General features: G+C 38.3%; 1 protein-coding gene across 1 annotated transcript; it reads right to left on the reverse strand.

Moving 5' to 3' along the window:
- Nucleotides 1–6,660: 6,660 nt before the first annotated feature.
- Nucleotides 6,661–12,431, reverse strand: LOC113129506 (mitochondrial coenzyme A transporter SLC25A42-like). The gene is made up of 8 exons (XM_026305541.2): nt 12,135–12,431; nt 11,610–11,753; nt 10,241–10,352; nt 9,996–10,021; nt 9,385–9,551; nt 8,729–8,845; nt 8,120–8,271; nt 6,661–7,998 (listed from the first exon to the last, which is right to left on the reverse strand). The coding sequence occupies exons 2-8, from the start codon at nt 11,694–11,696 to the stop codon at nt 7,673–7,675; spliced, it is 987 nt and encodes a 328-aa protein (XP_026161326.1). The 5' UTR covers nt 11,697–11,753; nt 12,135–12,431; the 3' UTR covers nt 6,661–7,672.
- Nucleotides 12,432–12,961: the final 530 nt, after the last annotated feature.

A 12,961-nucleotide genomic window follows, 5' to 3' on the forward strand; every position in this document is an offset into this window, starting at 1 on the left:
TAAAAGGAGAATTGTGTGTGTGTTTGCGTGTGTGCACATGGACCTGAAAGAAAGTAGGAGATTATCCCATTCTGTGTGTCCAGTCACCAGTGCAGTATTGACCATGGTGGGCCACCCAGGGAGCGTCCAGCCAGCCGTGAGATGGCCTGATATACATGCTTACTGGCCCTGCTAGATTCCCCCACTCTCACCAGGGAGAAGGCCAGGCCCTGCAGGCTGGACGCTTTCTAAAGAGACTGGAGTCTGTATACACAAAGTGACCAGCCCCTCATACCCAGGGACACACACAGAGATGCTCACACATGCACACACTCACACATTTAAGTGTAGCCTCTGTACAGTGAAAGACATTGCCATCAGGTCGTTTTCTGTGTCCTGTGAGGCGAGGCGGAGGTCATTGGGAAGGTGGAAAACCTCTTTAATGGTGGGAATGATACCATAACACCTATAGATAGAGTTACGGATCATGTCACATACAGTCTGTATACAGTGTACAACTCTGACAGCAAGGCCTGCTCACTCCTGCTGGTAAATGTGAAGACGAGCATAAAATGAAAGAGAATTACTTGTTACTCTTTTGTTTTACTGCTTACCCTTATTTACAATTTTCATCTTTAATATGTTTTTATAGCATCTTTTTAATCACTACTAAAGTAATTGTAGCCCATTTATCTTTTATTGTTCCTATATTTCTGCTGTTCTACATATACGTACAGTGCCTTATTTAAAACAATAAATACAGTGAATAGAAAACATTAATATTTATGGTTTTTGTGAATTAACCTCACAAATAAATGATTGAGCCTCTAAGAGTTATTTAAAAGTCTTTCTGACCTGTTTACTACACTGGTTTGTAACAGCTCTTTGAGTTGTAAACGCAGCCCATTATTGACCTAAACAAACCCCCAGGGGTCAGCTAATTGTCTTTTAATTGTTCGGCTGTTTGTTTGTCAGTGGAGAGTCTCTAACATCCTGTTTGTTAACAACACAAAGGCCAGAGCTGCATAGAGCTCATTAGCAGTAAAAACAAAAGAATTTACAGGGAGGGCTATGTTATCTTTTTACTGCATGTAAACTCAGATTAGGGATAGAAATAATATATGACAGTTACTTTTCCTTTGCTTTGACTCTTTTTTTCTTTGAAGAGCTAAATGTGTTTTCATAAACCGGCTGGAACAAAACAATGTGCTGTCAAAATTCTAAATGTTTATTTCACAAATAAAAGAATATATAACAAGCTATTTATGTGATGTGCATAAAACCATTCCCACTATTTTCCTGTTATAAATGTCAGATTTTCTGTTTCTTTTTCTTGTTTTTTTGGCATACATATTTCACACACAGACATTTCTGATTGGTTAAATTTGCTCAGGAGGCAAATTACATAACACAGGAAGATGCTTGAAGCAAAGGAGATTTAATTAATTATACAGAAAGAGTAGAGGAAACAAATCAGCCAAGCGCATTCAATTATTTTACCTTAATAACATATTATGTTGCCATTGGATCTGAGAGTAGAAACCATTGTGCTCAAATTGTGCTCACATTAGCTATAATAACAAGTCCTATATTTTTATGATGGTTTAAAGCTGTTTCATCGAATTTTTCTTTCATGATTTTATGATTCTGCCATTATATTCATGTTAATTTTGCTGCTGTTAAACGATATAGTCTCCTGTGAAATATTAACATTAAAAATGAGAGTCTGAAGCTTTTTTTGTTCAGATATTGTAATGTGCTACAAAATACAGAAAGGTTTAATTTTCCAAATTGGGCTCATTAAATAGTATTTTAATTGTTCTTCATAAGAGTACATCAGTGTGGAGTACTGGCCTCGGAATTGATATGTGTTTTATGTCGAGGCCATTTACACAGTCATTGCAGAATATACAATAACAAACAATTCTGATTAACAAAACTGCATTAAACCCACCATAATATAATGCATTTTTTTTTACCATTTACATAATGTAGCCCAGTGTTAACTGTATGTATATCTTTTACATTTACATTACGTTGATGCTGAATAACTCTTAATGAATTAACACAATAAGCTTATCATGAATGCCTGATAAACAAACAACACTAATAAGCAAAATAATTGGAGCCAGAGCACTTAAATAAAACACAGAAAAATATGTGTGCCTCTCTTCAACGAGCATGATGATAAAGGACGTTCAGCTGTGGCCCACTGTTGGGCCATCCCAGCCTGCGCACACACAAAATTACATTCTTATGTAAGTGTTCTGATTTCAGATCCCAGTGACTGTTCTCATATGCACATGTAATGAAAGGCTGACTGTGAAATCCTGTCCTGATTATGTAGCTGAAACCTGCATGAGTAAAATTCACGTGCACTTCAGATGTTTTCATGTTTTGATTTTGTTGAATTCAAATATAAAAATGAGTGCTGTCATAATTTCTGACTTTCTCTCATGCATATCTACGTGTGTTTGCAGGGGTCGTCTCCCTGGCTCCCCTGAACTTGGTAGCCCGAGACACCTCATAAAATCTTTAGACCAAAGTGCACACAGAGGAGCAAGTTAAGGGGGTTTGCCAAAAGGGGGGTTATGGCAGAGTCAGGACATGGATGGGTGGGGGCTGAGGAGGGGTAGGCTGCATTAAGAAGACCGAGAACTTGGAGCCTAGTTTGTCATGCTAACTGCAGTGATGCCATTGAATGTGGACTCAGGGAGCAGAAGGTTCACAGGACCCCAGCCATTCTCATGCAAAGTCTGTTAGAGACTTCTTCTTTCGTCCGCCCACCATCCACCCCCAGCTTTTACTCCCGCAGAAGAAATACATACATGTTTATAAATGGGCATAAACTCACTGCAACCAGGGTAGGCTGCCCCTTTAGTTTTTTATGGTATGTGCACGAAAATGTGAAGTTACATAGAGGAACAGAAGAAACAAGTCAGCTTGTAAAAATAAAACGTGACACTGACCCAGAAAATATGAAAATTCAAAAATACAACTGTTGTGTTACAGCTTTCATTCAAAAGAGTCTATTTTAGAAAACAAAACATATTATAATCTAATATAAAGAATCTATGTGTTATCTTATAAAACATTTAAGAAAACCCAGTAACTCAGCAGCAATTGAGGCAACAGAAGGGTTGGAAAATGAAGGAAATGAAGGTAAAATTAAACTTACTATATCATTCTAATTATTCTAGCATTTTAGTTATGATAAAAGAATGCACTATCGCTTGATTAACACTCATCTTTAACTTCCTATGACCTTGACACTACCTTGACAGACTGAGGCGGCATAAATCTGACCTCATTTCCTGACTGACTGTGAAAATTAATTTTGTGCTGCATGTTCCAAGAAGCACAAATTCTATTTAACTTTCTATTTTGGCATCTCTATTAAATCAGCCGTACTCCCTCATTCTTTTTTCTGCTTGCTGCTGTAGTCTGCACTGCTCACTTCTCATCTGTTTCACCTGATGCAGAGATCCTGGGGAAGCTACAACTCATTTAGCGTTGAATCTGTTCAAATGCCTAGTGTTGAAAATCTCAGCTGCAGTACAGACATGTATGCCTATACATTTACTGTCTTTAAAAGCAAACACGCGATGCAAATGAATGCAAACCCCACCTTCAGGGCTTGAAACAGTGAGGAGAGGTAACAACCATATACTCTGCATCTGTGTGTGTGTGTGTGTGTGTGTGTGTCCACAGGTGCCCAGATTTATGTGCTCAGATTTATGTGTACTATAATTTCAGAACCAGGGATTGAAGGAGTCTCCATTTGTATGTGTGTATGTGTGTGTGTGTGTGAGTGTGTGAAAGTCTGTGTGTTTGTGCCCCTTCATCTGCACTTTGAGCAGCCGTTTGGAGCCTGTATTTGATTGAGTGAAGGCCAACGCAGCCTGAACACTCCCTCTAATGGAAGATTGGAGCTCAGCAGCTCAGTAATGCACTGACCCCAGAGCTTTTACAACCCTGCCAGCCGATAAGTGGCAATATGCTGGATCTTATAAAATTAACAAGACTGAGCTATGGGGAGAGGGAACTCAGAGGATGGCAGTGGGAGAAGATGACGTCCATACAGCACTTGTAAATATCAGCATGCATGCATGGAGGGATTATAGCTGTTCATAACTGAGTTTTATAGTCACGGCAGCGTGATTTGATATTTTCTCACTCGTTTCTTGGCTTTTTTAAGGGAAGTTTATGGGGAAACGTTTACAGGCTGGTTTATGCTAGATAAAACGTCTCTCAAGGCGTTTTAATGCTGGTGAATTTATTAAAGCTGCAGTGAAGCCAGTTGCTGGAGAAGCTAATACTGAACAGGTCTTCGAACTCGATGCCAACTATCATGGCTTCTGCAATGCACCTACAAAGGGTGTGAACATGCTGGTGTATGTATAGACTATTTTTAACATACATTCTTAACAACCTGTACTGTGACAGAAATACTGTAAGCTCAAAGTCAAACAGCCCCTGTATGCTGGGTTATCCACCATATATTGTGTTTTGTGTCAATAAGGCCTCATCTAAACTGAACAGATTCATTTCAATAATGTTACAGCTGGAGCCTGTGTCTCAATGCATCTGAGTGTGATTTAGCCTCCCAGTATAACCTCCTCACCTTTCTCACACAGGATCAGGCTGGGTATGTGTGCATGGGTAGGCTGCATTTGTGTACATTTTCGCCCATATACTGTGCATTTGCGTGAGCAGCTATTGTCTGCTAGCGCTCCAGCCGGGGCTTCAAAGTGAATTATTTATGCAGGATTTGAATACATGCAAATGGTTCACTCCTCTCTCCTGGCACAGATCCAGGTTACCTATGGCAACGGCGCCTTCAAGAAGCATCTTTCCACCCCTCCTCCTGCTTCTCTCAGGCACCCGCCCTCCGACCATGTTATCCACCCAGTGGTATTGTTTCGATTGTTGCAATACCAGGCTGAGTGGCTGCACACTGTAGGGTGGCAGGATATCCCATAATTCAAAGTCAAGGTCATAGGGAGGGACGAAGAGATGGACAGATGAAAGAAGAACAGAATCCCTCCAGGGCGTGAAGTTTAGGAGACAACAGCAGCTGGTAAAGAAAGAGAAGCAGTTTAGGGTGGCAAATGATGCTATCATCAATGCGACAAAGCGGGCACATACTCATCTACTATTAAGATTAGGTCATAGCTCCTGCACACTAAGCAGTGCAACCAAACAGAATGAGCACAATAACATCACTACTGTTGAATGCCGCATACCATTATACAAATCTATTATATTTTAAATAGTAATTGGCATTAATAAAATAGTGTAGCAGTATTATAGTAAAAAGTAAAGCTTTATTAAAAATAAACAAATGTTAATATTAGGATTTTAAATAAATGTATGGCTTGTAAATGTAACAGGCCTGATTAATGGAAAATTTGGAAAAGTTATATAAACGTATTGCCGAAAATCATTTTTCTTTCATCTACATCATAATGGCCATAAAAGTCTGGGTATTTTTGTTGACCATGATTCTGGGATTTTTTTTAAAGGTCTACTTTATAATATAGTTCATATAAACATACCAATTACATATGTTATTTATGAGAAGCATATGATTTTAATTAGATTTTAAATTTAAATTCAAATTTAACTTTAAATTGCATTTTCACTATAATGTTGTCATCATTTGTGCATAAAAAATAAAATAAAATAAAACATTTTTATCACAGTTCTGTGATGGACTGGCGACCTGTCCAGGGTGTACCCCTGCCTTTCACACAAAGAGAGCTGGGATAGGCTCCAGCAGATCCCTGTGATCCTGGTTAGGAATAGGTGGGTATAGATAATGAATGGACGGCTGTACCATAATTTAGTATGTAATCAGCCTTTGTAGTGTTTTGTAGTATGATTTTATTTTTCACACAATTTTGTTCAGTAACATAGACATAAAAAAAATCAGTTTATGTGCCATTAATAAAGTAACAAATTTGACACAGACTGCTATAATGGAGACATAAAAAAGTGTCTTAATGAGCAGAGGGCAGGTCAAGTTCAGGCCACACGATGATCAGACCCTAACTAACCTCCATTACAGTCCAGGATGCACAGCCATAGCTACTCAGTGTCGCCATCTACTGCAAAAGAAGGGATAGGTGGTATTGCAAACAGGCCAGAAATAAGTATTGGAATTGATAAAACACTACCTGTTTACCTGTAAATATGTGACAGATACAACTATTTGTTTCTTTTTTAAGTAAATTCTTCCAGCAGAATAAAGTGAAAAACACAGATTTACTTATTTGTTATGATGCTGTGGTATTAACATAATTATTTTTAAGCAAAATTTCAAAAGATTGGTGTTTGTATGTTTTGAAGGCTGAGGATTGTTGTGTCTGTTATAACAATACAATCTTCAAATGTCAAATCTAAATTGTGTGTGCTAGTGTGAATGAATGTGTTGTCCTGTATCCTTTTTTTCTGTTGTTGTTGTTGTTGTTTTTGTACGCTTGACAATTATTGCTGTATATTTTGTGTAAATTGAGGACCCCCTCAAAAATGAGATGATTCATCTCAAGTGGTTTAGTGGTTTATCCTCTCAATAAATAAATGTTTTCCTAAATTTAAGACTGCTCTTTGACGTCGCTGATGGTGCAATTACCTCTGCTTATCATATGGCTCCCTCAAGTGGACCAAAGGAGTCATTACTTGTTGTTGTGGATGGACATTTTATTGTATAATCAGTTATTCTTGAAATATCTGTAAACATACATCTTTGGAAAATACTGTATAATTAAAATGTACATTGTACATTACCAGTGAAAGCATTATTTCTACTTATTTCACAATCAAGTAAAAGCGGCAATAGAATCTGCAAAACAATGTGAGCACATTATGAAAATCAAATGTTAATATGCGTGTAAACCTGAAATAGAACAAATAGGCAGACAGATTTCTGATATTTGATTAACTTTCGCTAATCAAAATACTGGATGGACAGTGGTCCTGTGCAGTCCTGCTGACTTAATCACCATCCTATAATCAAATTTCAGCTAAATTCACATTGGACCATCATTAAATTTAAAACAAAAATTGCATAACCACCCATGTGTTATCAGGTACAAACCATCCCTCTGCACGATCTGGTTATTTGAAATTGTCCAAACAGAAAGTAAAGCAAGGTGATAAAATGAAAATAAAATACAATTTCAAAGCAATGAAACTGAAAATGAAGTTATCTCTGTTTATACAGGAATTAGTTAAAGAACACTGTATGTCGAATAAAGTGCAAGTGTTATGTTATTAACACAACAAAGTCCTCCAAATGCATTAATCAAAAGCAAAACATTTGTTATCCAATGTTCCACTGTTAATCACCTTTATGGTACCTTGATTTCAAAACAAATTTTTGATTGTGTGACTGACAATTTTAGTTTCCTTCTCACTTAGCTTTTAGCAAAGTTTTTTTTTAACTTTTTATATTATTTAACTAAGTAATTTCACTGAGGTTAGCAACCTCTTCTTCTAGGGAGACCTGACACAACATATTTCCTGTCCATCTGTCCACTCATCCTCTCCTCTGACATCCTGCCTGAAGCGTGCAGCAGGATGGTCCCTCACTGAGCGAGTGCAGAGACTTTTCATTGCCATATGACAGTCTTGACCACATCCCATATTCCAGTCTGTGCTTTTTGCTATCCCTCTGGAGCTGCCCATTGATTCACTGGGTGAAGTAGCCCATCTGATGCAATTTGAGTAGGAGGCTGTGTGTGATGTCAAATGTGGTGAAACTAATCCCCACAGCAATGGGCCCTTTAACCCAGTTCATGCTCAGGCCTTTGTACAGTCCACCTATAATTCCCTCCTGTTTTATGATTGCATGCATGGTCCCCAGAATTGTGCTGTATGAGGAGCCCGTGACACCCGCTGTCTGCATGCGCCGACGCACCACGTCCAGAGGGTATGAGGCAGACTGTCCAATGAGGCCCGCACAGGCACCAAAAGCCAAACGCTCATAGGGGTACGGCTGGGATCGCTTGGTTTTTTCTATATTAAGAGACAAAGAAATAAAGAGCTCAACATCTCAATGACATAATTTTTAATTTATCTAAAATTTCACTGTACTAAACTGAATGCACTAATGAAAAGAAATAGTACTAATGTGTACCAGTGTGTAGCTTCTTGAGGGTCTCATATGTAAAGAACGTAATGCCTGCATATGGGATTACACCCAGGATAGTGGGGGTAAAGCCTCTGTAAAGGGTCTTCACACCTTCATCTTGGGAAATTCGCACAAACACGTGCATGATGTTGCTGTACCTGTTGGAAAAACAAGCAACAGACAAGACAGAAACATTATTTAACAGCAATAGCAAACCAGACATCATTATATATGCTGCTAAAATGCAGCATATTTGGTCCATCCTGAGATAAAAGGTGAATCTGACTTTCAGACATCTGTTTAACCATGTCAAAATTATTGTGCAATGGTTAAAATGTGACTGTAACTAAAAAATAATTTTAGATCTTTCAACACTTTAGTAATTCAGTATTTTATACCACATAAAAAATGCAACAGCTAACCATACTGGAGAAAGCCAGTCCTAACTAATCCTGCTAAAAGTTAACTGGGCTAGTTTAGATGATGCATTTCTATAGTAACATTATTGTATGACATTTAGAAACAGCTACACCCTTCAAGTTTCAATTTTGTTGCAATGTCAAGAACTAACGCATGGCGTTTTAGAAATGTAACTAACAGGAGATAGGAACTTACATTTCTCTGGCGGTGACAGCCATCCTGGCTCGCACCATGTCCAAAGGGTAGGTAAGCATAGCAGCAGTTGTGCCGGCTAGAGAGCCAGCCAGAAAACGTGGGAAAGGAGGTAAAGCTCTGAAATAAATGACAATATTAACTATAATGAGTCATTTTAAAAACACATTTATAAAAGTTTATCAAAATGTCAGCAGGGAAGATCACAGGCCTGGGTAAGGTTCAAAGCTCATTAACAATGCTAATACAGCACACTAACATTCATCCATTATCTATCTTATTCCTATTTAGGATCACAGGGATCTGCTGGAGCCTATCCCAGCTCTCTTTGGGTGAAAGGCAGGGGTACACCCTGGACAGGTCACCAGTCCATCACAGGGCCACATAGAGACAAACAACCTCACACACTCACACTCACGCCTATGGGCAATTTAGAACAGCACACTAACATCTACTACTTAACACAAAACACAGCTAATGTCTGCATCAAATTTGCAATAGCTGGAGTTATGTCAGCCTGGATTAAGGTGGCTCATTGCCCAGTGACATCTTGAGAGCCATGATGCTATAGTATTGCTACGAACTTACTTGTGATTTGTTATTTTTAAAGAAAGAAAGGAAAAAAATCAAAACTATTAAAAGAGAAAATCTTAACTCACTTTCCTTGATAGCCGCAGTAGCTCCCCAGTAGGGTTTTGTATTGTTCATGGGAGCAGAACTGGATGGCAGCATAGGGCATGACCCTCACCATGGTTGCAGAGTTGCCCCTCCAAAGGCTGAACACCCCATCCTTCATGTATGTGCAGTAGATGACCCTGAAGGCCTCCTGGTTGGGTTAGAAACGGAAATACATGCTCCAATATGTTTCTGTTATGTAATTAAGGGTATAATTGCATATTATGTTTATAATGTTTATGAATGTGTGGATGAGGCTGTGAGATGAAACTACAGATGATTTTCATAATTAATTAATTCACAATTACTTAAAATGTACTAGTTTATTGTTTGATATACTCAAAACAATATAGAATAATATATAATATAATAACTAATGATTTCCAGATCCTCAAGTGATAGCGTGAGTCAAATATACTCAGATTGTAATGGATTACAATGATGCATTTGCTACATGATTAATCACTAATCAGAAACTGGCATTAACTGCTTCTCTGTCAGTGACTAATTGATTGTTTAGCAATAAACATCACACCTCTGTCCCATCTAAATGATGAATAACTGCTTTGCTGGTAGGACAGAAAGCTGAACTCACCTTTGTGGAAAATCTTTTCGATGACACTGTGGAAAAACAAGAGACAGACACAGTGAACCTCATGGTTAAACATCTGCTAAAAAGATGAACTATTACTTAGTAAGAACCACAACAGTCAATAAGATATCTGGTAAAAACCTAATGGTAGTGTAATACACAGAACAGAATTTAAGACAATTACACATTGTCCAATTATTTGTATGTTTTGTTTTTGAAAAGCTAGTTTGATGGAATGGTGTTCTTGCCTTGAAAAATTATCTTGGTACGATCCAGTGGTGCAATGACTGTTTTGGCTACTGCCCCAGCAAATGCACCACAGAGCAGGGATTCAAGAGCTGTCCATCTGGGCCTCAAGTCCTGTTTGAAGAAACAGATACAGTATGTTTATACTGAATTACTTGAGGGAACATTTTATCACATTACACTGATACAAACTAATATCCCTAACAATGCCTTTAAAAAAAACACAAGATATCTTAATGACCATACAATGGTGACTGTAGTTATGACCAAAAAGGTAAGTTTAATCATTTATCACATGGACGTTTGATCTTCACAAGGAAGTAACCATGTCATAAGCTTATCAGCACAAACACTCTGGTGGCGCTCCCTCTGCACCGTTACTGAGACAGAACAGTGAAATCTGCTCGTAGATTACAGCCTGAGTGACTCAGCTGATATGACGGAATAACAAGAAATAACACCAACCTGTGCATCTGGAAGCAGAGCAATTTGTTTATGTGTATATGTGTATACACACACACACACACATACACACATACAAAAATCGTTTAGCTGGAATGGACACTGAACCCAATAAACAATCCCACTAACTCAATAATATAGTGTCCAGCACATATGATAAACATATGAGAGGAGGGAATACAGTGTTTTGAATTTCATTCATTTACATTTGAATGATTGAGTTGATGATTTAAATAACTAGTACAGCCTACCATATACCCAGTCAATTTACCGACCCACTGATCCCATCTGTGATAAAATGTGCTGATATTTGGTACAATGCTCATGTAAAAAAGGAGGTTAGTGTCAATGTTGTGAAAAACACAACATATCTGTAGTACATGCAAACTCCAACCCAGCGATAGCAGAGCCAACATAAGTTATGATTAATATTATTATTGTTCAATGCTGCCTACTGTATTGCTTGGCAAAGCACAGCCAGCTTTAGATTATCTGTCACCTCCCTGCTATTTACAGCAAAATACATGGAGTGTCCTTCAGAAGTACTAGGATTGCTCTATTGTGTACCACAACATCCTTGGCACTGAGAATCACACAGTATGGTTTGTTTTAGAATCACACCAAAATGGTCTTTTCAAAAGAAATATATGCTCAAATGTACGCTGCCTGTAAGACTTGTAAGATTTACAAATAGCTGATGGGTGTGGTATCATGTTTTCTGATCCATGATTTTGCCACAATATACTACCCACAGTTGTGTAATCATGTCAAGAAAAATGCAGCCCAGCAACAACTTGAATTGTGGTCCATATCCTAGCTGCTCTAACTTGTCAAAACAAGTGACAGGTTAAATGTTCTGCCAGCTCAAATTTGGAGCATGTGAGTGAGGCAGAGAGAAACAACACTCACTTTCGCTTGGCTGGAAGGTGGCAGTGCCAGCACAGTGGCCTGGGCCACTGGCAGGCGGCTCTGGTGGTCGTGCACACGGTGGGCCATGTTGTCATCAGATTACCGAAGCTGTCAGACGCTCAGTCACTCATTCGGTAAAACCCCCTGCAGAGGACAACATACAAGAAAACACGTGGAAACGATTACAAAGGCATTTTATTGAACGAAACAATATCCGCACTGCCGAGTACGTGCTTACACGCACGCCCATGTCCTGCACAGCCAGGCTTGGCTTGTAAACAGCGTATTACAGTACAAAAGACCAATCCATCGTTATTTTCCAGCACAGCACCAAACAAAATAAACACTCAACCATCACACACTGGTCTACTTGTCATTCTCCTAACCCTAATATGTGCACATAATAACTTAGTTGACATGCCTCAAATAAATAAACTGCGGATCACTGCTGCATAAAGAAAGAATAAACAGGCATGTGCATCGTTACTGCAGGGAAACCGAGTTGAGAAAAGTGTTGCAGTTTACCTTCGTCTGTGTTTAAAAATCTTCGATGTGTTACATAAATCACCAGGCTGCCCTGCAGATTCTTGCACACATTTCTTTTCTTTTCTTTTTTTTTTTGGCTCGCTGGAGGCTGGTCCGTCCCTCCTATTACTTGTCACACGCTGCGAGTTGGATGCAGGTCTCTCCTCGATGTTGGTGTCCTGAAGACGGCTGTAAAAGCCAAGTGTCACACTGTGTTTATTGGAGCTGCGCACACGCGTGTTTAGGCTTTTCAAGGTCTTAAAGAAAGTGGGACAGCATGTACCAGTGTTTTGGACTACAATACCCAACGGAGTAATCTCGTTATTATGATGAAATCTCGCGAGTTTACCTTCAACACTGGGTTGCCAGGTGTTTTTATCACATTTATCTGCGCTATTTTAGTCTTTTTAAACTTTCCTTTCTTCAGTATTTCTCTTCATTACAGAACATTTGGACATGTTTATATTTTATCTGTAAGACTAAATGTAAGTAATGATATTTGAAACTGCTACATATATAGCACGAAGGATATAAGTAGCAATTAATTGCCTGGAATTTGAATATAAATTTCCATTGCCTTATGTAATTTTATGTAATATTTTAATCAATGTTAAGATTCAAATTTAAAAATTAAAAATAGAATATTACCCACAACGTCCATGTTAATGTTAATACTGGTTGTTAATTTGTCCTTTTATTCACAAATTTAGCACTTTATAGACATATAATATATGAAATATGATACGTGATATTGTTTTGTTAAGTCGACGATTAAATTCATTCACTAATCAGATCTGTGCTGACAAGGTTTCTATTGGTTAGACAGG

Source organism: Mastacembelus armatus, chromosome 4, assembly GCF_900324485.2.
Source record: "Mastacembelus armatus chromosome 4, fMasArm1.2, whole genome shotgun sequence".
Classification (NCBI taxonomy): Eukaryota; Metazoa; Chordata; class Actinopteri; order Synbranchiformes; family Mastacembelidae; genus Mastacembelus; species Mastacembelus armatus.